This window comes from Clarias gariepinus, chromosome 17, assembly GCF_024256425.1.
Source record: "Clarias gariepinus isolate MV-2021 ecotype Netherlands chromosome 17, CGAR_prim_01v2, whole genome shotgun sequence".
NCBI classification, from domain to species: domain Eukaryota; kingdom Metazoa; phylum Chordata; class Actinopteri; order Siluriformes; family Clariidae; genus Clarias; species Clarias gariepinus.
In genome coordinates this window covers 6,038,440-6,064,582 of record NC_071116.1, presented here as the reverse complement: position 1 = coordinate 6,064,582, position 26,143 = coordinate 6,038,440, and the positions used below count along the sequence as shown (strand labels likewise).

The window sequence follows — 26,143 nt, the reverse complement described above, 5'->3', positions numbered from 1 at the left end:
GGTCAGAGAGATACAGCAGTCGAGTACAAGTTCTTCATAGCTCGATTCCTCTCACGTTTTCTTTTTTTTTTATAACCTGACCTCAGACTGCGATCAGATTCCTACGATGCTGCTCTGAGACAACGTCTACTGATAAAATCCTCTGTACGAAATAAAATCCCACGCCTATCTTTTAACTTTCTTCCTGGCAACAACAGTCTTCTCTTGTCCTCACACCACTTAGCAAAAAACGTTGCTTGGAAACATGGGGATATGTTCCTGCTTCACCCGCAGACTCTTCCATATTAGGAAAGGAAAACGAGGGGAGTTTTTTTTTTACAGGGCTGGCGCTAGGTCACTAAACAGTCCTCTTTTTTATAACCAGACTTCACCTCATTATAAGGACAAGAGGAAAAAGCCACAATGAAAACTCTAAAGCTGTCTGTTGGGAAAAGGAAGTCAGCCAAGCGTCGTACAAAGAGCGCCATACTGCTGCGCTTAAACAGGCCTGGCCGCAAGAAACAGAAGGCAGCGTAACAAAAGACGACAGCCGAACGAGGCTGAATCTCAGGTGAGCGCTCTTTCACACTTCCCACACTCCCTGCGGTCCGGTCATGGTGGTCCTGAGGAACATCTGCTCCGATCTGGGTTCTGATGTTTTCCGGACAGCCTGTTTTGACAGCGCGCTCAGAAGTGAGACTGCTCCGTCTGTGTGTGTGTATGAGAAAGATTGTGTGTGTTTGCATAACAGACAGCTGCTTGCTGAGCGCAGAGTATCCGAGTGCATGCTCACATGCTGTGTATCCAGGACTCCAGTCAACCCCAACATATAAACAGTTTTTTGGATAGAAACATCCAACGATTTCTGGTGGTATTTGATACCATCAAGGAGAAAAAGACTGATGTGTGTATGTAGGACAAGTCCATCAATAGCTGTAGTGTTTACCCATACATCGAACATACTGTACCTGGGTGAGCTGGCCAAATATATCGATACCCCCCCCCCTCACTCGGGTATGGTGTATTTGCCCACCCTTTTAAAAAATCTGCCCTTGATTGACAGTTCCCTCTCGTGCTCCTGCTCCTGTTTACTTCAGACTTGCACCGGCAACACAACATCGGTCAATGAACGATTATAAAATGTGTGTGTCAACAGGGGAGGTTTTCAGACAACAAACTGTGCATTTGAGTATTTGGTAATTCATGCAGAGTGTACTGTTACTGTCTTATGTTACTGTACTTATATACACTACCGCTTAGACTCTAGGGGTCAGGTGTAGCTCAGTGTTTAAGGCATTGGACTACGGTTCGGAAGATCCCAGGTTTAAACCCCACAACCACCGAGTTGCCACTGTTGGGCCCTTGAGCACGGCCCTTAACTCTCAACTGCTCAGGTGTATAATGAGATAAAAATGTAAGTCGCTCTGGATAAGAGCGTCTGCCAAATGCCTAAATGTAAATGCAAATGCTTAAAAGTTTGGGAACATTTAGAAATTTGATTGTTTTTCAAGGAAAAAGTCTGAACAGAAAATATACCCAAAGAACAAGACGTGCTGACATTGTCAGAGTTAGAAATAATGATTTGGATGGAAATTATGAATGTTGTTCCTCAAACTTTGCCTTCATCAAATTACAGCAATTACAGTCTGGCAGACGTTCTACTGTCAATTTCTCAAGATAATCTGAGGAGATTTCACCCCGTGCTTCCTGGAGCATCTCCCACAAGATGGATTGGCCTGATGAGAGAGTCCTCCTCCGTACCACACGATCAGGCTGCTCCCACAAACAGCTCAATAGGGTTCAGATCCGGAGACCGGGCTGATACAGTCAGTATATATGTATATATCTAAGATCATCTATGATCTAAGATGCTTCAAAAGACAAGGGCACCCAGATCGAGTCGTTTTACATCCCTACACTACACTGTACACATATGAGATCTATTCCGGTGAGGAATTCCTTCTTGGTAGTTCTTTCGGAATGCAAGGTTTCAGTCCAGACATTATTTGGCCTGCGGTCAATACGAGTCGAAGCCATATACAGCATAAGTGTGCCAAAGCTCTGTTGTGAAATACTGTATGTCTTCTGATCCGGATCCTCGGCACTGTGAACATGTGCTGTAAAGAGGAAAGTCAGCAAAATAAATCACCAGAGTCAAAAAGTGCAGCGACATTTCCATCGAGATCCTGCTTTTCCCAGACACACAACGGCGAATCGTCCCATGTGCCTGCGGGTGTGAGAAACCAAGAAGGGGATCGCTGGAATGTAGGAGCGGCATCGACGTTTCCACACAGCCTGAGCCAAGAGCAACATGGCACGAGCCTAAGTGGTAGCATCAACCCACACTCCTATCACTCAGCACCGTGTGCCCATTTATTCTCCACTCTCTCTCTCTCTCTCACACACACACACACACACACACACACACACACGAAGGCACTTGAGAGCTGGGCGAGGGGTTACTCCGTCTGGAAAGTGATGCTCTTTTCTCCTTACGTTCAAAAGAATTTAACATCCAGCTAGACGATAGTCAGTCCGTGCTTTGGCTCAGCCACAGAACAGCTCGAGCGTTCACTCAACATTTACAACCACACACACAGTCACAACCTGTCAGGAGGGACACACTTGCACTCTGGATCGGCAGCAGCGAAGCTCAGCAGCTCAAAAAGCTTTGCGTCGAAGACACGAGACACTCTTCACAGCGCTTCTGGGGAAAAGCAGACGAGCGTAACACAAACCAGAGGGAGACTGATGGGACGGGGATCTGGTTTCTTTGGTAACAGATCTGCAGCCAGGCCTCTGGTCAAAATCACAGGACTGCCACAGTAGCGTGGAGTGCGGTCAGACTGTGTACACTCTCGCACACGCTCTTATTCAGTCACTCTGGTTCTGTCCTCTGTCTTTCTCTCAGTATGCTAAGTCAGAGACAGGCCTCCAAAAGGTCAGCACTGACACATGAACTAGAGTGATCACATACTGTAAGCCACTAATACAATTGAATTTGAAGAAAGAAAGTGCTAAAACCACACACAAGCTGAGGTCTTAAAATATATAATTCAGAGTCATGCATTAGGATTCTGAGGGATGCCGTCATTCTTAAATGAATACACGTGCCTTGGGCGGAGTAAACAGGCCATGGATTATGAGTTTGCTAATCCTAGCAAAGGTGGAGTGGCCTCAGGGTTTATTTGTCCCAGTGACAGAAGATGTGGCCTCTGTGCCTGCCAGTCTAAGTAAAGAATGTGGGGCCTCTCTGCCTGCCAATCAGAATAAACAAGGAATGGCCCAAGTGCCTGTAAATCTAAGATGTAGTCTTTATGCCTGCCAGTTTGAGTGAAATAGGTATAGTCTCTCTGTCTATACTGTAGATCTAAGTTGTGACTTTTGTGCCTGCCAGTTTATATAAAGAAGGCATGGCTCATGTGCCTGTAAGTCTACTGCGGTCTTTACACCTTCCAGTCCGAGTAAAAAAGGTTATGGTGCATGTGTCCAAATCTACCCTGTGGCTTTTATAAGCTTATATAAACATTGACTCTGTGCCTATAGGCCTAAGCTGTGGCCTTTATGCCTGCCAGTCTGTGTAAAGTAGGTATGCCTATACTGTAGGTCTAGTTCGTGGCCTTTGGGTGTGCCAGTCTGAGTTAAGTAGCCAGGTCCATGAATCTACCGTGTGGCTTTTTTATACCTGCCAGTCTGAGTAAAGAAGACATCGGGTCTGTGCCTACAAGTCTAAGCTGTGGCCTCTATGCCTGCCAGTCTGTGTAAAGTAGGTATGCTGTCTCTGCTTGTAAGTCTAGTCTGTAGCCTTTGGGTTTGCCAGTTTAAGTTAAGTAGAGCTACGGTCCTTGTGTCCAAGCCTATGCTGTAGCCCTAATGCCTGCCAGTCTAAATAAAGTAGGTATGGTCTCTCTGCCTGTAAGTCTAAGTTCTGTTCTTTAACACAGAAATTGTGGTCAGTGTCTAAGTCTACCCTGTGGCTTTTATACCTGCCAGTCTGCCTAAAGACGACATCGGCTTTGTGCCAATATATCCAAGCTGTGGCCTTTATGCCAACCAGTCTGTGTAATGCAAGTATGCTCTCTCTGCCTGCAAGTCTTGTTTGTGGCCTTTGTGCCTGCCAGCCTAAGTAAAGAAGTTACGGTCCATGTGTCTTAGTCTATGCTGTGGCCTTTATCCCTGCCAGTTTAGGTAAAGTAGGTATGGTCTCTCTGCCTGCAAGTCTAGTTTGTGGCCTTTATGCCTCCCAGTCTGAGTTAAAGACGTTATGGTCCATGTGTGTAAGGCTACACTGGCTTTCATACCTGCCAGTCTGAGTAAAGAAGACATCGGCTTTGTGCCACTTTGTCCAAGCTGTGGCCTTTATGCCTGCCAGTCTGAGTTAAAGAAGTTATGGTCCATGTGTGTAAGGCTACGCTGTGATATTTATGCATACCAGTCTGTGTAAAGTAGGTATGGTCTCTCTGCATTGTAAGTCTAAGTTGTGGTCTTTACACCTGCCAGTCTAAGTAAAGTCTTTATGGTCCATGTGTCTTAGGCTACGCTATGGCTTTTATACCTGCCGGTCTATGCAAAAAAGGCAGGGCCCATGTGTCTGTAAGTCTAAGCTATGGCCTTTCTGCCTGCCAGTCTGAGTAAAGAAATATGGCAACGGTCCCTGCTAGACTAAATAAATCATGTGTCACCTCTTCGCCTGTCAGTCTGAGGCCTGTTTTTTCCCCCCAAGAAAAAGGCTATGGCCTGATCCTGTCTGTGTAGATATAGGTAGTTTGTTCGTCCCCGTGAAGTAGGCATGCCTCAGTGCCAGTGAGTGAAAGAAGAGGCGTGTCCGTGCCTGCTGGCACCAGTAAAAGAGGTGTGGCCCATGTGGTTGCCAAGCTCAGGAAGGGAGGAATGACTCGGGCCTGTCAGTACCAGTTGATAAGGCGTGGTGTCTCTGTGATTCCTAGACCCAGCATAGGGGGCATAAGCGCCGTCTTTACTAGTTTAGCAATGCAAGAAACTTGCAGTTTTAAATATAGATATATTCCTAGGCCGTGCCTGTCAGTCTCAGCGATTGCACAAAATCTCGTTGCACAAAACTGAATCATGTGAACGGCATCGTACTGCAGCATAGTACAGTAGATTACACTGAACCACGGTAAACTCGAGGACGTTTCACTTGTACTGTAATGGCTTTTAAACTTTTACATGTATACTATGTTGTGTATTATATCGAGTCATCTCACACAGCCCCAACACACACACACACACACACACACAATTAGACTCCTGTTTAACCTCAGAGTAGCGCCGCATTGTTTGTGTTCTGGGCCGTCTGCTCCTGCGGGCAGATCCTTGCGAAATGTTTGTTCAGCTCCCGCCATTTTTGACATTGATATCCCACCCCAAGGTTATCGGTTCAGCGCTGCAGAAATCTGATTAGAAGCACGCTGCCAGTGATTCCAGTCAGCTTGTTTCCTTCCACACGCCCCCACATCCCTCTCACACACACAATTCAAAGACTAGCAGATGTTTCGTAATGGCTCTCCCAGATCTCACGAGCTCGCCTTTAAACGTTAGGGCTAAGGAGCTGTAAAGCCGGAGGAGATATTCAGAGACATCAGCTTGGAACCGTTACCTTTTATGCAGCCTATAAAGAAGTGTTTTAAGTTCCAGCTCTACTGTAAATTATATATATTTCCTGCCACTAAAAGGATGGAAAGCCTGCAGATTGAAATAGGGAGAGGAAAAAAAGCAGAAGCAGAAGGGCTTGATGAAATTGGCAAGACTGAACTTCAGCTAAATCACAGTGGGTTGCACAAGTATTTGCCCCTGTTGAGTTACTCAACATTTTGCCGTGTTGAAACCTGGTACTAAAAGGTACTTTTCTGACTATTTTATGAAATGCGCAATTATGAACTTGCGTAGGAAAGTTGCAAAATTATTTACAAATTAAAAAAATAGTCATTGCAATAAAATAAAATGCCTGTTCTCGTAAATCAACACTGGTGCAATTCAGCTACCATAAGAAGGAATCATTTTGACCCCCTGAGTGGCGGAGAGGCAAGGTCCTTGCTCTATAATCCGGAGATCGCTAGTTCGATTCCCGGGTGATGCTGTAGCCTCTCATAGCCGGGAGCCTAGAGAGAGCTGATTGACGAACTCTCTCATCAATCACGACTCTACAGCCAATCATGGGTGTCTGTGAGCTCATGCAAGCGGAAGGAACGGACAGCGCTGTCCTCCAAGTGTCTTATGCTCCCGCCAATAGTGCATGAGTGTCACATGGTTGTGCTGCAGACCTCCCTGACTGGTGGTGGCCTTGGTGTGGGAGCTTTCTGGTGACGGGTGAAATTGGATACCAAATAAGTGGCTGGTAGTAAATTAGGTTTGTTTGATTTATTTAAAATTAGGGACAAAAAATAGATTTAAAATCCCATTTGTAACTAGACATATGGCATTAAGAGTGACCAAAATAAGCCTTTGAAGAGTTCTGGAGTTTCAAAGGGTTTTGAAAAATTATACACTTTGAACATCCTTTGGAGCAACATAAAATACATTATTACAAAATGCAAAGATTTATCTAGACAACGCCGTCCACCAACCGTCAGCGGCCATGTAGAAAAGTCATTAATCAGAGAAGCAAAGTGGGAATGGTGTTCTCAGGGCGATGAGCAGTGCTGGATTTCCAACAAACCCCTTGCACATCACTCTCGGGATGTCCGAGGTTCCTCTATCTGACTTATTGATCTCTCAAACTCCTTTAGAGATACTCTTCAAGTAGGATGAGAGTTTTCTATTTGATCACAAACAGACTTCTATCCACCAAGTCCATGTGGTTTGTGTTATTTTACCCGGGAGATATTGCCATGTGTACGCGCAGCCCTGAGATCAATAACACACACACGCAAATAACAGTGAAAAAATTTAACAAAGGAAAAAATCGGTGCAATCACTGGTACAGATTCCTCCATGCTCACCTTCAGCCTTAAAGATTCCATAAAACATGATCAGCCGGTTACCAATAACCTCCTAGATAAAGGAATCGATGAGAATGCACAGTCTTTTTTTATGCAGCTCTAGTCTGCAGAAAGTTGGAACAGAAAATCGAAAAGCGTGCCAAGGACACAGATGCTAGTTTTTGTGCTTGCTGAGTATTCCAGGCATGCTGGAGAGGGTTTGGAAAGTGTATCAAATGGACTCTGAATGTGGGCTGCTTGTCAATTATAATCAATAACTTATATGATTGGATTTTTATTTTTTTTCCGTGTCACAATCTCAAAGTTTCAGGACCAGTAACAGCTTTGCAACAAGCCACATGTTGGTGCAGTACAGTTTTCGTACTTTTTAAAAGTAAACCAAAATCCTTTAGAAAGTATGTGAGGCACAGCCTTGTACTGTATAATAACCTCCAGAGAAGAAAAACTGTTCCATGTCATTTTATTCTAATAGATGGTTATGCCTCTTTTCACTCTGAAAGCAGGGGTCCTTGATGTTCAGGATTTCGCAGATGAATTATATCATCCTGTCAGGCTCATCAAACCATCCCACAGAAATTTGCTGGTGCCTCATCCGTCATGCGGGGATCATCCATGAACGCTGATGTGTCAGGTTTTTCTTCTGCATATACGCGATGTAATAAATAAAAAATTAAAAAACTTAGAAGCAACAACTGATAAGCCAGGTTTAAGGTGAACGTAGCAAATGTCCAGGAGACTTTATATTGATAAAATATAGCACAAGGACTGTTTCGAAAAATTCAAGTGCATCATTGCTATGCAGAAAGCAAAGAACAAAATGTTAATTCGATGAAACACTACAGACTTATTTAGACACGAACGCCTGTTGGGACTTGACGAGTGTGTAGAACACAATCGCTCTTGTGCAGGATTCTGCTTTTGAATAATCAGAGTTGTCCTGCGAGGAAAGAGTGCGACGGAAAATGTAAATTTAGCATTTAAGAGTCTTTGTCAATTTTTAAAAGAGAGTAGAACTAGAGACGAGGATTGAAGCTGTCTGTTTAAAGAGAAAAACGTGACGAAAACGAATATGATTTTTTGGAACATTTCGTCTTTTTACGGTTTAACTGCTTTTGATGGAAGTCGCTTGCAATTTGTCTCCGGCAGCGATTCGTGAGAAGTCGAAATCCCAGTATTTAGATTTAAAGGAATTTTGAACGTCTTGAAATGATGATTTGGTAAGACAGGGGATCTATGAAAAAGACTTGGCCCTGTTTGCCCTATAGAATATAAGACGAGTCTCCAAGTTTCCAAATCCATTCGACAAATAATAACGTGTTTGTTGATCCTGAAAAGTGCCATTTTTCCCATTGCGTACGACAGAAGCTGACTGGCAGCACTCTCTCTGGCTTTTAGGAACGACATATACGATTACTTACTTACTACAAACGTCTGCAAAGTTGTTTTGGCAGGCAGGCAATTTGCTAAGTTTCTTTTTTCTTTCTTTTTTTTTTCCATAAAGCTCTACTCTGTAAAATACCATGTTAATGATTTCTACTTCTGGCCTGAGCTGTACATGTGAGGACTGAGTTGCTAAACATATTGATGGATGATTTACTTCATTATGTCAACAAGAAAGGATGAATTTTTAGAGCTCGATTTGAAAACACAAACGCCGGCCAAATGAGGACCGTTTCTTGGATACGAAACCGCTATCACATCATAAACTCTGCTTATTAATACAAGACTTTGGCCTCCATGGTTACAGGTCTTGGTGGCCTGATGGAACGGTCCAGTGCGGCTCACATTTATACCCCCGGGGGCAATAGAGCACCAGAGGGCTCGTTAGCGGTTGTTGGGTTTAAAATGCGATTCCTGCGCTTTCCTGCTTATGTTTGATGTTTAAAAATACTAAGTAGACAGGCACGATCTGACGAAATGGCCCGAGTTAGACGTGCTGACCTTTCAGTGACTCCCAGAGCAGAGTACAAACATCAATCCCAGAAAGACAAACAGGTCTTCCGGCTCATTTAATAGACGCACGCTGTGTAGATCATCCAGCCATGGAGAAAAGCAAACGAAGAGACTCAGAGCAAGAACAGGAGCAGGAGCAGGAGCAGGAGCGCAGCCCGGGGCCAGGAGAGGGAGCGAGTTCATGTACAGAGACGAGCTCCAGCTCCAGAGCGATGTGGTCACGCTGGTTTTCCTCTACGTCGTAAAAAGGCCCGAAATGCTCACTTTGAACTGCTTTGCTCTTTCTCTTAAAACCTACACGTCAGGATTTGTGATTTTTAAATGCAGCTCGGAGATGCGGCTGGCCTTTTAAAAGGAACAATCCGTCCCGAATGACCAGAATAAATCATTTTATTACTGATATCTGGAAAGGCCTTTAAAAAACCCAAGTCACCCTTTTTTTTTCCCCCTCTCGGTTTATTATCAATAATTTACACACAGTGGTGTTGGAAAACCAAATCAACATGACCAGACGGAGCATGAATATTAAAGAAGCGCATCTTTTCCCGTGAACGAGTTATACTCTGTGTTTCAGCATTCCCTCAAGCTCGGTCAGCCAAACATACTTCTGGCAAATCCTCTAGTTAAACGTGTGAAGAGTGAAGATAAGAAAATGTACATTAATCTTCACTGTCAGCTTGTTAGATTCTTGCTAATACAAGATGAACATGGAGATGCATGGAAATGTATGACAGCTAAAACTGGCGTCGTTTCAACTTCCGAGTCAGCGTTAGTCTTTGCTTCATGTCTACCTGAAAGGGCGATGCGGCGGCGCTTTGGTGCTTCCTCCTGTCCTGGTTCTCTTCTTCTAATTGTAAATAAATCCGAAAGCACGTTTAAAGGTGAATTTTTTCTTTTTTTTATGATTTTCCCTGAAGTCAAAAATCCAGCAGCATGGTTTCACACCCTCCTCAAAGCTATTCGGCACAAGTTTAAAATCAGCACCGTGTACACTGAAATCCCACCACCCGAAGACGTGAACGTGAAGCTGACAGAAGGACCATAAATCCAGATCCTAAACAGGAAGAACCTTGCGGCTAACGACATAGCACCAAACAAACCTCAAGCAAACCTGGGAATATTGAGTCGGTAGAAAGAAAAACATTTTTAAAAAACACACAAAAAAAAAACCAAGAAAGTGAAGCGTTTGTGGTCTGAACCAGTGGAAGAATTCGTTTGTGACCCCGCGGCATTGCTGAGTTGACAAAAGCAGGTACAAATTTTGGTTTTTCAGAGGTGGGAGACGAACTCCAGAGACAGACGGGAGTCTGTTTAACTCATTTCACACAATCGAGAGGACGCATTAATATTGCTTCAACACGGTGCAATGGTTTTAACGGCTCAGCTCTCAGAAATGCATTCGGGGGGATTTTGTGTCTGTGTGTTTGCATGAGAACCCATGACCATAAGAACTCTTCTGATGGTTAGTTTGTCTGGCTGACCAAGACCTCTAAAAAGTAAGCAAGGCAAAAGCCTCAATGTGGCTAATTTTCCTGCTTATATTCCATCCTGGAGATTACAAGCATCTGTGTCAGGTTGAAGGTTTACGCTCCGCTCCGTGAGATTAAATGCCACTTTTCCTTCTTTAAAAAAAAACTCCCATTAAATGGAGATTTACGGTGCTTGGCTTAACAAGGCCTCGGTACCAGATGACAGATTTGTATCTATTCACTTCCTAAGCACTGACGCATGAGAAGAAAAGCGCAGAAACATGATGATTTATACTGGGTTTTATGCTATTCGTATTGTATGCCGCATTACACCCCTCGTACTAGCGACTCACAAATCCTCCGCGCTATAAAAAGGCTACGGCACGTCTCGGTGCACGCGAGCGCCCGACAGCCAGTCAGTAGTCAGACTGTTTATTAAGGACTTATGAATAATCGTGTCGACGGCCCCCGAGCAGCTGTGTTCTGGACGATTTCTAATGCTTTCCTAACGCCACTGAAAGCAGCTCTCAGGGACCCGTGAGCAAGCTCTCCGCTCTTCTAAACGTAATGTTATTTTAATAATAAACCCACGACGTGTTGGAAGGCCGAGCTGATATTCGGTCGATAGTGCGGCAGGATTGATGGTTTTCGCAGATTGTTTGACAAATGCTCGACAGCTATAAAAACGCATTAAGAGCATTTAATGAGACATTCCAGAGTTATTGCGCCGCATTCCTCTTTGTCTCAATTTCCTTTCCAAAAGCCCATAACTCTAGAATATGAGCCTCTGCGTTTTTTCTAAACCCACTTGTCTTCTGTATTAGGGCCAAGGTTTGACTTTTTTTAAGTAGAGATGAGAAAAAAATGACTCTCACAACTTTTTTTTTATTAATACATATTTTCATATTTGAGTGGGTGAAATGTTGCAGTTCCTCTATGATCCTGCAGGTGGTGTCTTTTTAGCTATTTACACATTGCCAAGACAGCGCAGCATCCTGTGTTGTACAAGCAAATTATTTATTATAAGTTTATGTGGAAATGTACACACACACACATACACACACACGCACACATACACACACACGCACACATACACACACACGCACACAGTCACCCCAAAAAAATGTATTCAGGAAAGAAAAACGTATATAAATATTTTAATACTAAATGTACTGTTATACGTTATATATTGATATATATGGTAATATTATGATGATATGATGATGATATTATTAATATTATGTACATCATAATATTTTTGTATATATGTATTCACCTGAAGTGTGTATACATTTTTTTGGCTGACCTACACACACACACATTCATACTAAGGTGTCAATTCGATCTGTATGTCGAATTCTATAATTACAATTTGATAAATATTAAATATATATTATTATTATTATGAAGATTTTAAATATATATAAAATCGTAACACAAAATCGCAAAATTCCTTTTTTTTTATGTTTTTTATTTTGTTACGATTCTAAACAAACTTTCTGTAATAATTATTAAAATAATTTGCTAATAATTCGCTCCTACCACACAGGATGCCAGTGTGTGAATAGCTAAGAGCACGCCACCTGCAGGATTATAGAGGAACTGCAACATTTCACCTGCTCAAATGCGAACATTACGACTTTTAAAAGAAAAACATTGTGGAGTCAGTGTGGTGATGCAGGATTTACCACATCTCTCGTCACATCTCTTGCCTTCATGTTCGTTTGGATCAACCCGGCTTCTCATGAACGATACGATTCCGCCAGCTGAACCACCGTTTAACTAGATACATTTCTTTTGGATCCTTTTCCCTTCTGTTCCATTTCGATTTCAAAAAAGCGTTTCAGACTTAAATCCTGTATCTGTATTTGATTGTATTTAATGTGCTGCACTGCTGCTGCTTGATTGTCTGACTGGATAACGAGTGACTGATCATGTTGCAAAAAAAAAAAAAAAAAATCATATCGTCTCACAGCACCTGACTCGGTGAAGCCAGCAGCTTTGATGAGCGCTTTTAAAAGAATAAGACCAGGATGAAACAAAGGAGAGAGAGAGAGAGAGAGAGAGAGAGAGAGAGAGAAATCCAAACATCATGATTGCATTACATCCTGCGTGCCCGGGAAAGAGGCCCTCCGAGGGAAAGGCACGGCGGAGACCCGCTCTGTTAACTAAACAACTCTTTCCACCGCCCGCTGCACAGCCATCATATTCCCACAATTACTGATCTTATCTTCGTTATGGGGAATATTCCTGACATGAGCGTCCTGAAATTAATGCAATAAACGAGTCGGACCGGGGTGATGCGACAAAAACCTCGTATCAAGATAAATTCACGGTATTTAGGCTTTAAGGCACATTTAAACAATATTTTAAATTGATTTAAAAAAAATTTATGTTTGCACTAATCAACTGATTTTCGGCCAAAAAAGGATTTCTGGAACTACAGGAAACATTCAGCATGTGTGGTTGTGTCTACTGTGTCAGAGCAGGAATTATTGGCACCCGCAGTAAAGATGGGTCAAAAAGGATGTTATGAAAAATTCTTCTGAGTTAAAGGGTTTTATCTCGCATTAAAAAAAAAACATGATGGAAAGCTAACCTTTCCCTGAAGTTAATTTATTATAAAAACAAATGCATGTCGGTCTCTAAGGGAGTGTTCTCGAGGGTCCACCATGATGGATCTGAATACTGAAGAACGAGGCCTGATAATACTCCTTAAAAAAAGCTTGTAAGAGGAAAAAAAAAAAAGAATATATACATTTTATTAATATTAAATTGCATAAAATAATAATAATAATAAAATATAATATTATATTAAAAAAAAATAAAAAAATATATATTTTAATTTATCTTATCATGACGGACTCTTATAGGGACACACCCTATAATAACGCTTGTTAAGCCAGAAGCGGCTATTTAGCTCCAGACATTTTGATTCTGCAATCATTGGTTGTTTTTGTTTTTGCTTTTTTGTTTTTTTTTGTGCATTTAGATAAAACATGTATTATAACTTCAAAGAGTTTTTATAAACCCAACTTAACCAAGTGGCGCCAATACTTTTGACTGTATATACTGTTACTCATGCGTGCTTGTACCTCTGCAGGGTGAGGCTCAAGTTGCCCGTGCAGGCTTTGATCTTGTTCTGAGCCTCCAGGTGAGTCATGGTGTCTGTGGCGATGCCGTCGATGGACAGCACCACGTCTCCTACGCTGACCTTCGCTTTGGCTGCTTTTCCTCCATCAGTCAACTGCAGGGAAAGAAAGAAAGAAAGAAAGAAAGAAAAAAAACACACGCAGAGAGATGAGAGACGAACAGCGACGTCGTTGCGTTGCCCCGCCCCCCACCCACACACCCACCTCACTCAAGGGTAACGTGAATTTGGACATGTGTTCATGCTGCAGAGTGAAGCAGACGAGTCATTTGTCTAAGCTGAACAAGCACACGGCTTTCAATGGAAGGCACTTGTGTTTTTTTTTTTTTTACTTCCATCACTCAACGGTTAGCTTAAAAATAGCCTCAGAAAAACACAGCAGGAGCCGTTTCCATTTGGAAGCCACAATAGTGGTCTCTGAGATAAGAACAAAAACATGTTATAGATAGTTAATAATTATACGGTTGCTGTGATGGAAAAAAAAATAACCCCACACGCTGTTTACAAATTCCAATGTCCACTTGTGTGTGTGTGTGTGTGTGTGTGTCGAGATGAAATACTACCAGGAAGAAGAGAAGAATTACAGCTGGAATTTATTAGGGTGTAAATTTTCCTGTGCATCTCAATGTTCAGGGCTTTAGTGTGCTACAGAGCTGGTGGCTTCATCAGACGAGACCTGACACCTAATTATATTATACTTCACTGGAGATGATGATCCTTTGCCTTGTTAGCTTTACAGTAGGCGACCTCTCGGCACTGGTCACTGGTGGAGCGGAGTTACTTAACACAAAGTCTAAAGACCAAAGACTCCTGTCCAAAACTTGTACAGTAAGAAAAAGGTTCACAAACGACCTGGAAATGGCCTTTCAGACTGATACATGTCAGTTACGATCGTTCTCATCTGTTCCTAAATCTCTTAAGGTCCTACTTAAGTCTTTTCTTGACTCAACAGGTCTGGCAGTAAATCAGGCCTGGGCGTGGCAAGTGAAATTTATTTACTTATAAATAAATTTATGAATTAAATCATCTGCATTCTGTATTTACTCAGCTTATCTTTGTGTAATATTACAATTAGTCTGAATATCTGAAATCATCAAAAAGTGTGGAAAAATATGAAAAAAATATATATCTACAAGTCGAGTCGTGTCGACTAAACTTCTTTGTGCTAGTTTGAAACTTCATCCAAGTAGCGTCTTCAGTTTAGGAAGGCTTTAGGAGGGGATTCCCAATACTGTATATCCTCCATGGGTCATTATTAACCTGTAGAGGGTCACTGATGGACGACCGACAAGCTGAGAATGATGGTGTGAAGAGTTACGGGTCCCTAATCAACCCGTCTTAGACTTAAAGGAGCTACCTGGATAAGTAATAAAACCAACGAATAAAGTCCAGGTGACAGATGACTCAACTTCCAGACAACTTCATCTGGATGACTGAGAATCTACACCAACAAATGAGACTATTATGCAAGCTCCAGCACGGTGTGCGTTTCTTCATATTTCGCTTCCAAAACACCAAATTTATTTGTGTAGTCATGAGTAATAGTTCTCCAGGCTTCCTAAAAGCCTTTTTTTTTTTTTTGGCTCTTATTTTCAGTCCAGTCCCAGCACCTGAGCAGACCGAAAGGAATGTTTGTTAAGCCACACAGTCACCTATGAATCATTTAAGGATTAAAAAAAATTCTAACTAAATGCATGAAGCAGTGAGAAACAGGTGCAGATGATGACAGATGATCAGGCGGGTGATTAGTGTCCTGCTGGTGCTGAATGGTTGGAACAGACGAGAGGGGAAATGAGGTTGCTGCTGAGGAAGTTACATAAACGAATGATTTTTAAACCGTATCTTTAACCCACTTTGCAGCCTGTCGCTGTAAAACATTTGTTCCAGTTTCTTTAATATTAAGAAATTAGGGGTGGCTGAAGACTTTTCCACAGTACTCCAAAGTCAGTATCCCACCACTGACGAACTTGTAATCCATCACTTTAACATACAGTAAATAGGTTAGCCATGATGAGAGCTACTGGGCTATAGGTATTATTTTAAATCCTCCATGGTGAGATGAATAATTGATAATCTTGGTCATTTATTGATAGTTGATAATCATTAGTAGTCATTTATAACCTTCTGGTCAGCAGTACTTTTTTTCCCCTTGATTTGCTGACTGCTACTGTACATACTGTATACAGCCGACATATTATAGAGGTTTGCTGGCCCACATCACATCCTTTTAAAAAGAAAAAGACTGGCTTGTGGAAAAGAGAGGGCTTTTTTAGACTTGTCTGAACAGCAACACTGTTGCTAGTAATTATTTTAAAAGAATGGCACTTTAATTATTTGTATACTCTGGATCCCAGCCATGAAAGAAAAAAAACAATCTGTGGAATAAAACATTTTCCACTGAAATGCCTTCTTTATAGTAGAATAACTTAATCCAGGATAAAAAAAAAGCAGCATTAACACACCTGTATCATGCCAAAAAATAGGCCATAAAAAAAAAGAAAAAAAAAGACTTTTCTGCTTGCCTGTTGGATAACCACTAATCAAAGTCCTGTAATGGAAAGAATAAAAAATCCGAAGCGTTAAAATAAACAACGAGGCCGTTATGTGATATCTTTATCTACAGCACTGTCGGGCGGTATGGTATGTTCTCAGACAGTGGCTCTAGTGTCCCTGCGTCATGCTCCCATTATAAAACAGCCTGACTGTATCGCTCTGGCTCGATCGGTACGCAACTTCCCACACGTTCCCGGTGAAACACAGGTCTTGGAGTCTGCGGCGCGAGACTGGATCTTGGACAGGAAGAGCGCTTTTGAAACCACGACACCAGGTTGACTCAGCCGGGCCCAGGTGTTCCCTTGAGGCTTTACGCAAGCATCCGTACATCTTGTAAACCGATGCCTGTTCCTGTTCATTCATATCCTCTAGAGCGACTGTTCTCTCTCTCTCCTCACGTCCTGACTTGCAGCTATAAAACGAACAGATACAGTTGAAGAAACGTGTAATTCTTAGGACGATCCCATAGGTGTAATGTATTCCAGTCAAAACAAATGTTGGGCTTTTTAATCCAAATGCAATAATAATAATAATTCACGCTGTACGACGCCGTAGTAAAATATATATTTTTTTATTTGATTTATTTTTTTTACGGCTCACTTTACTTAATGACAAAGTCGATTAAAAACAAACCTTTGACTCCCAAGCAGAAGGATCTAAAGGGAATAAAGGAAGTACTAAAGGGTAAGCTCGATTACAGTGACCTCTTTTCAACTACAGAGGAAAAAAAGTGAAAAAGGAAGTAGACAGGAGAGAGCGAAAGAGCGAGAAAGAAAGAGAGAGAGAGAGAGAGAGAGAGAGAGTTATTGTTCCAGGGCTTCTGCAAAAGTGCTTCCAAAGTGCTTTGTTTTGTTCCATTTTCACGTGGTTTGTAAAGACATGATTACATTCAGGCAGCTAAGTAGCACACAATGCAGTTATCAGAGCTGAACCCACCGAGTGATATAACTGCGGTAGACCTCAGGAGCTTAATTTCGGCACTAACGAGAGAGCAGGAGGCGGAGCTACTGATAAACGGAGACGAGCTGATCCTTAGTGGTGCCACTGGACAGCTTTATTTATAGCACGTTGGTTATCAGGGTCGGTCCACCGGCCAGGAACGTATTACAGCTTGCTCTGTGGGACGTGGGTCAACAGCAGGGTCAACAGGAGGAGGGTAAAGTTCAGAGGAAGGCACTCGGTAGGAAAGACCAGCTCCAGCATGTGAAATATGCCTTGTCAGGGTTTTTTTTTTGTTGTTTTTTATGTCGTTTCCCCCTAGACGGCTTTGAGTCAGGAGTTGGACACTTTGAAGAAGCTCCCGTGACGCTGCAGTTATTCATTAGACTTTTGCCCAGAAGCCGTGAGTCACAGGTTTAACTCTGACAACATGACTACAAGGGTGGAGCAGGTGCGAACAGCCCCCGGAGACCCTACGGCAAAAAAGGTCTATTCACAAGGTCAGGGGAAATAGCTGAACCCTCCCGCAGATGGAAAAAACACACATGCACACGCATGCATGCAGCCAGTCAGGATTCCCGAGAGTCCTGTTTTTAGATTTACTATAAAGCTCGGTCTTGGATCACATCATATAAACCTTCATGCATTTTACATCATTTAAAAAAAAATCCAAAGCCGTTTCGAAAATAGACTAATCCACAGATTTTCCAAGGAAATATTTTCCATATAGCGTTCGTTAAATTCCAAGCAAACAAATTTTCCATTTTAGGATCCGAAATTTGAAGCCTTTTCCTGCCTCATTTGGTGTGTAAATACTTTTCACGGCACTGTGTCCCACCTCAAAGGAAAGCAAGGACATAAACATGCAGTTTCACTTGGTATAAAAGCCACCAAACGCTTCTTATTACATGTGTTTGGCAGCTGGAAAATGGCCGAATGGATGAGATCCTCGCCCCTTTTTTCCACTCGGGAGACGCTGACCGCAGTGCATAAACCATGCCGGTGGAGAGGCGTGCCCTAGCGTGTTACTTTTGTGCGGTGCAGTAAATGTTAATGGAGGGTTGTTCCACTCGTAAGGCACCTCAGTTTTCTTCTCCTTTTATAGTTGTCTGAGAATGTTTCGTGCCACATCACCGCCCCCCTGTCTAATCACGAAACGAGGCTGCATCACGCGCCACTTCTTAGCACTAAGAGAGCACGCCGAGTACGCTCTAGCGAATCCTTATCGTCCATCAGGACACCCAGGACCTAAACAAACCCAGCTTATCGGTGTCACTGATCAGAACGTGTCCTCTTAAAACGCAGGACTCAGCACTTTTCCTAAACAACACAGTTATACTTTAAGGGAAGGGAGAAAACTTTTAAAAACTCTTTCTTCATAACTTTTTCTCTGCCATACCAGTTTACGATGATGAAACCCACATGAAATAAGTATTATTGCACAAATAAAAAATTATAGCAGACCGATTAAGAGCTCTTTTTCACCCGATCCAAAGCGGCGTCACACTCGCTTTAAATCAAGCTGTGTTTGGTTTCTTTCTCAACAGATTAGGGCAAGAATAAAAAAACTAAACTGAACTTTGAACCACTCTGCTTATGGACAATAAAGTACGTCCTATCATGTTGCATTAACTATTAGAAATGACACCTTTACGATGTTTTCCCAGATGCTCAAAAGTAACAGGACAAGCATCCAGACAAATCCTTTGTCTTTAACTCATGGACATAAATAAATGTCGAGTTCCTTGCTTGAGATGCTTTTCCAGGTCTTTACTGCAGCTGCCTATAGTCGCTGCACGTTCGTAGGCCTACATGCCATTGGTTTTGTCGTCAGGACGTAATAAAGCAGCTCAATTAGTTAGACATCGGGTGACCGTCTCGGCACTTTAACAACATTTCATTGTCGAGCATTAAAAATAGTTTGTTTTTTCTTTTGTTTCAATATCCACCTGTATTTTGAAGCCCTGTTCAGTCACAGTATCCGAGCACGAAGTAGAGCCGTACACGCCCATGTCAGAGCACCGCCTCCATCGTGTCTAACAGATGAAGTGAGATGCTTCGGATCATGAGCCCTTCCCTAACTTCTCCATATTTATTTCATTCCGTCATTCTGATACAAGCTAATCCTGTGTTTATCTGGACCATTACTTAGTTTTTTCAGAACTTTTCAGTATTTTTTTCCTGTTCTTGAGTGCTACCAGTAGTTTACATCTTAATGTAAACCCTCTGTGTAGACCCACAGAATGATACACCTACAATCTCCAAAGTGTTCTCTTCAATAAATAATAAATTGCGCATACATCCATTTTCGACTGTGTTTACATTACCAGTCCGTTTTTTTTTCGGATTCGCATGTTACGGCGGTTCACATTCATAAATATAAGAGATTTTTATATGTCTCTAACGTGGACGCGCCTGTCCTCTGATACGTCACGGTTGCGCACATCTATACGTCTTCGCTTGCGCCATCTGGGTTAAAACGTGTCGTATCTGTGCGACCACTTCAGTACAAATAATGGATGTGGTTTTTGCAAAAATATGCTTGGGGTTTTGCTTTGGAGGAGGGTGAGCAGTTAGTCGACTGTATTTGTTGAGGCCCAAAAGAAGGAAGAAAGCCCCTTTTAAAGAAAGCTGTTTACGCTGTTTAAATCCTCAGCCAGACATAAAAAGTCGCACGGATTCTGATCTGACTCTCACATTCAAGTTACATGATCATGTACTGTATCGGATACTGTCTGATCTACTGTAGGACCACATACGGAATGGAGTTTAATCAGTCGACCTGAAAAACGGACATTTGTTCAGACATCCCATTTTGAAAAAAAACAAACAAACAAAAAAAAGTGAGCACTGTCTTAGTTGTCTTTCTTTTTGTCTTGCTGAGCTTGGCAGTGCATTCTTACTCAAATTGTTGATTTGGCATTCCTAAGATTTCTGTTACCCCTCCGACAGGGCAGTTTTGTTTAGTTTTTTTCGAATTTTTATTTCATGCTTAACGACGGCCTCCGTCAATCGTCCCAACCGCATAAATTGACTGGAGATGGAGAGTTCCCAAAGCGCACCCATCACACGCAAACTTAACACCTACAATCAATGCCAGACCTTTTATCTTTTTGATTTGTCACGAAATAATGACAAAAAATGGCCACAACTGGAAATGGAAATGCCTATTCAATAGCTTGAGTCTGTGAAAATGGAGGGAGGGTACTTCATAAACCGTTAACGCCATCTTTCCGTCCCACATTTTGAGGTCTCGTTGTCCAAATACGTATGGATCACACTGTATGTGAAAGTGGGTGGGTCGTACAATCCTCCAAGCTTGTTACGCTGCTTTGTGACTTGAATCTGAGTAACAGTTCATGAAGGATGCATTCGACCGGCTTCACACATTTAACATTGTTAGATGTTGTACAAGATGAGAGAGCTGGCTGTTGGGTCAGGATTAGCCATGGGGAAGAAAATAACACCAAAAAAAAAAAAAACAGTTTTCCTTTTCCAGTGTAGTGAATGATTTGATGAACAAAAAAAGCAAAAAAAAAAAAGGACATAATCATGTTTGGATTGAAGTCTTAATAAATTGGTCACTTCCTGTAGTCGGGTCAAATCAGAGCTAAATCGCGTCCTCGCTGCAGACAAACCACATTAGTGCCGGCTTGGACGAGGCCCAAGACCACCTCTAACAAGAAGTCTCAGACCAGCTGGTTTGGTCCGTACCCAAGGGTTCAGGTCAAACAGAGTAAAACAGTCTCCTGGGTAAAAAAAAAAAAATCCAGAGAGAGATAATTGGCACTAAATCAGACGACCCAAAACTACACTGGGTTTCTGTTCCAGCGGTACTTAAATTCCTTTATGCTGCTTTTTGTATTCAAAGCGAACTAACGATTAAGGCTTAAAAAACTAAAATCAAACGTAAATTTTTTTTTTAAAGTTTTCCTGATAAACATGGTGGCTGTTACAGTAAGTTTGTGGTTTAAAAATGAAACTAAACACATTCATTCATGCCACATAAATGCATTTTGCATTTCTATGTACAGTACTTCCTGTATAATCCAGCGGTCACGTGTGCATCACTATTTATCATGTAGAGAGAGAGAGAGAGAGAGAGAGAGAGAGATGTGAGCTCTCTTCCAAAGAGCACCTGTAATTCCATGAAAAAAAATGAACTCTTCAGATCTTGCGACAGGTTTAGATGTGTGTGTGTGTGTGTGTGTGTGTGTGTGTGTGTGGGAACTGTTTTTAAATCCCACTCCCACTCATTACTACATACGACACCGTCTAATCCCATTGTTACTCCACAGTACCTTTATTTATTTGTTAGGTGTGATTGGACCCCGGCCCGGACTCGCACCTAATCCCCTAGTGAGTGTAATCGCTGGCTGCTTCTGTGAAGTTTAATAACCGTCAATATCTGACTAAGTGAAGCAGAAAAATACAGGGAAAAAAAAAAAAAAAAGACAAAACATCTGCTTCCCTTTCCTAAAACCACAAGACAGAAAAGCTCAGAGCGGCTGAAATATTACAACTGACTTTTGTCACACAATTTATGTAGCTCGGAGATCTTGAAGGATTTAGCCGGAGAATAGGAATGCGCTCGTCTGCGCGGGCGGAACGGAAGTGACAGAGGTTTTCCCACGAGTTTATTCGACCATGATATGTGGGACACGACCGTGAGGAAGCTCTGTCCACGGCTGTCCACGTTTTTATAGCGTCCAGGCAACAGAAGACGATTGTGAAAGTGCTCTGGCGTGTGCGTTAAAGAGGCTCCCGGGATTCCTTATATGGAGCGAAGCGAGCCTCCAAAGCCAGTTATCTCCCTGAGAGAGATAGGGGGGAAAAGAGAGAGAGCGAGACAGACAGAGAAACAGAGAGAGAGAGACGTTGTGTCATCTTGGCCTGAATGCTGAAGCGCGCAAGGTGGTGCTGATATACTCGTCAACAGATCTGCTCTTAATAGAAATAAAAAAATAATAATGATATGTCACTTTAGGAAGCCTGATTTTTTTACGCAATTAAAACATTTTGTTTTTACAATAAATTTAGCCTGTCGTGAGCAGAAAATAACTAAATAAATAAAGAAATTAGAGTGAAGGCACATTCTAGGTCACATAAACCAGCTGTGGTCCAGCTGCAACAAATCCTTCCACGATGTACAAACCGCAGCACAGTCAGTGTTGTTTTTGTGAACAGAAACACCTTAGTAAGAAGAGAACGCTCCAGCCAAAGCATTTCTCCACGCGGGTCTTTTGGCATTTCTCCTACACGCCTTCCTTCAGACAAACCGGTGGAACACGCGCGCACACACACACACACACACACACACACACACATAGAAACTTTAAAGAAAAGAAGCGTTTAAGTCAGGTTCCATGGCAACGCAAACAAAACAGAGCATTCCATGGTCTGAAGAAGGCCAGCTCTCAGAGCACGCCCGCTGGAGGCAAACCAGTCGCTGCCCTCGGAGGCGCTGAGGTCAAACAACCACCTGATCGCCATGTGGTACCGCGATGAAGCGAAACCACTAAACACCGCTGCAACTGATTGGGTGTACATACTGTACATAGGATGCGGTTATTGAAAACGTGTCTGTGTGTGTGTGTGTGTGTGAGAGAGAGAGAGAGTCTTTCAACGTGCTACTTCATAGCAGATGTCAGTCGGCCACTCCTAACGTGGAAACTAGCCATTTTCCATTGTCGACAGGACGCCTGCGTGCTCGTTAATGAGCGAGACCGGAATGTGAATACCTACTGAGAGAAGGACAATTCTAAAATTCCTCCAAGTTAGGCAATAAAAGTAAAAAAAATACATAATAATAATAATAATTAAAAAATATTTTCCGCTCCTTATTTTTTTCTTACTTTTCTAATCAGGGACAAGAGACACGGCTCAGAACGCTTTCACCAAAACAACATCACACTAGCGCTAAAAAGTTTGGGATCACTTGCAAATTTCTTAATTTTTCTTAATTCGTTAGTGATTTATTTTCTACATTCTACAACAATACTGGGAATTTCATAACTATAAAACAACACACGGAATTAGGCAATTATGTATCAACAACAAAAACAGTCAGTTGTTATTTTAAGACATGAAGGTCAGCTGTTCTGGATCAGTTCTTGCCAGAACAGCATTATCAAGTGCATCTGCAAAACCCATCAAGCACCATGATGAAACTGTCTCTAATGAAGACCTTCTCAGGAAAGCAAGACCAAAACTGACCTTTTGCTCCAGAGGAGACGTTCATTTAGAGTCACCAGGCTTCAATAATCACCAATTAACAAACAGCACCTCAGATTAAAGGCGGTATGAAGCTTTACAGAGCAGAAGTACCAGATACATCTCAATATCAACTCTGCAAGGGAGATTATCGAGTATTTTGGACGCCTTCAGTATTGTTTTACAGTGTTATAAGAAGTTAAAATCAGGAACGCCCCTGGAGTTAGAAAGTGATCCGAAACTTTTGAGCGGTAGTGTACAATATATTTGATGATGTGAAAACTAGCTAGGTTCTGGTGTTACTTACATTATAGCAGCTATGAACATTTTTAAAACCAGAAGGTACAAACTCCTCCATCATGAAGACTTTCCCGTGGAGAAAACCTACTTACTGATACTGGAGACTCCTTCCAAAAACAGTTTACTAAACAACCATGTTACTACACTGTACAATTTAATCCTAACTGATTATGGTGTGTAATGTTGAGTACCTGGTTAATGGAGAGTTGATGACGCAAGACTTTCCTTTCAGGCTTTAATACTGCATTGAACAGTTCTTAACCCAGTTCCAGTCATTTCTATTCTCCTTAGTTGTTCTCTTTGCTTGATGCAGGCTAAATTTGCAGCCCTTCTGAAGCAACATCTTTTTCTTCTCTTTTTCCTTCCTCCAGGCTGCGTATAAACGTGCGAATCGAATTACAGCTGAAAAACCTGTCAAAGCTGCTGTTATAGAAAACTCATCAACACCCTCTTGAGCAACCAGAGCTGACAGTTTGAAAGCACTTACGCGATCATTTATCAATTTGTCACTGATGTGAGGACGTGAACGTTGGTCTGATCTCGCTCTGAACATCTGTTCCTGACCTGATCGACAAATGGATTCCAGAGTTCTTTGGTACACGCCGAATTTCTGTCGTCGACATCCCGCCGTCCAACCCACCATCTCAGGCCTTTTTAACATTTGTCAAACAAACCAAAAAAGAGAGAGGAAAAAAAAAAGAAGAAAAAAGTAGTCGACGTGGTAAATGGAATACGTCAAAAACAAGAATAGCGAGGCACTGAGGAGTGATGGATGGACTTTGACTTGGCACCCTTGCCACACTGCGGATTAAAACCAGATGAACGCGGTGCTGAAGCGTTTTTGCTGGGAATTCGAGGACCTGCGCTGGGGTTCAGGGAGGTTTAACTTTTTCTGTAGGCCCTCTTAGATGATAAATGAAAAAGAACGCCACGTTGCCCTGAGCTGCGATTTTATTACCTGACTTGTACCATATTTATCACCACCATATTGGTGCAAATCAATTTCAACCGTTCTCGCCAACATTCCTCTTCCAGGCCAGAGAACACCTGATAGCTTTGGGACACTTTTCTGGCCACGAGTTTCAGAACCCTGCGGACTGCTCTTCACATTCCCGTGTAATTCCATTCTCGCTTCTGTGCAAGAAGTAAACTAAGGATTTTTTTTGTTTTGTTTTAACAGCAAGATCTGGGTTCTTAAAGATATTTCGTTGAAAAATACGCCGCTGGTCACGCCAAAAAGTTTTCCCTGGAAACAAAACAGAAAAGGTGTAAATGTGTTACCACTTTATGTGTGTGTGAGTAAATGTAAAACAGACACAAAGTGATATTGAACAGCCTGGTGACTCTTGTGGTTCTCCTCTTTAGGGTGCTCCTCCAGACTCCCACTACAATATTCCATTAATGGCTGGCTGTAATAATCACACACACACACCAAAAAAAAAAAAACACACACTCCCACAACCACAATCCTTTAAATCAGGCATCTAATCAACACGGACGTTTTTACGGTCGACCCGACTGCGCTGCCCGCGGTAATAAATCACTGCTTTGTCCGTATGGCATATCGGAAGTGCAAACAGCCTGAGTCTTATCACCAGAACAGCTCTGACCGTGGCCTCATGAAAAAATGTACCGTAGGTTCGAATCTTTCTTCACGTCTAAAATAAACAGACCGCACTGACAGGGTTCTCCTGAGAGAAAGCACAGCATCTGAGAGCTGTTTGAGAAATCCACATACAGTCTATTCATTATCAGCGGCGCTGTCCGGGACAACCATGGCGTTTCTCCTTGAACTTCAGCTTCAGTGCTAGCCTTGACAATCAGCATTGTTTTCGTATTAGAGCAACTTAAAAAAATACATACTGTATACAGCTACTTGCCAAAGAAAAAAAAACAAAAAACAAAACATTCTCCTTAATTCAGATGCGACTGAAATAATGTTCCCTTGACAGTTTTTGCGGGAAGTCGAACTCTTCCAATTTCGTCTGAAAAACACATCCCTTATGTTTTCCACAGGATTACAGTTAAACGGATGCAGTCTGAGCACGTACAGTACAGTAGAAAGCGCCTCAGTTCTTCAAAATATTCACCTCAGTTCTATAAATAAACGTGACAGGGCATAATGTAGATGTTTAGAGTTGCATTAGTCTCGTAAATAGTTTGTCAGAACCGTGCCGTAGGAGCTGCCTTACAATCCAGCGGGAATTCCAGGCGGTCGGGGCTAATGCAGAGTTGGAAAATAGCTGGTGCGGTTTCTCATGTCAGCCTAATAATCAACCCAGAGAATATTTCGCTCTCAAAAATAGGCAGTTAGGAACTGTCGAGAAAACATCTGTGTGCTTTAATGCCAGAACCGCAGCGCCCTTGGGGCAATGTGGTACGAGACGTGCCTGGCTACGGACTCGTCTGTTGGGCACAAATGCGCTGCTTGTACAGACATCGCGAACAATTATACCCCCCCCCCCCAACACACACACACACACCATAATACACAGCTGTACCGAAAGCAAGTTCGTTTTTAAAGTCTAAGTGAGCTGTCAGGACTGAAATATTTCTTCGACGTTTTACAGTTTCAGATTTATCGGCTGTACTGTATGTAAGGACGAAACCACTTAAGGATGCGCTGT

General features: G+C 42.2%; 1 protein-coding gene across 2 annotated transcripts in view; it reads right to left on the bottom strand.

Moving 5' to 3' along the window:
- pdlim5b (PDZ and LIM domain 5b) overlaps positions 1-26,143 on the bottom strand; it is a 67,907-nt gene that overhangs the window by 26,956 nt on the left and 14,808 nt on the right. For both annotated transcript variants that reach the window (XM_053516031.1, XM_053516032.1), the window contains exon 3: positions 13,456-13,607. In XM_053516031.1, the coding sequence (XP_053372006.1) occupies positions 13,456-13,607 (152 nt within the window). The remainder of the gene's footprint in view (positions 1-13,455; positions 13,608-26,143) is intronic.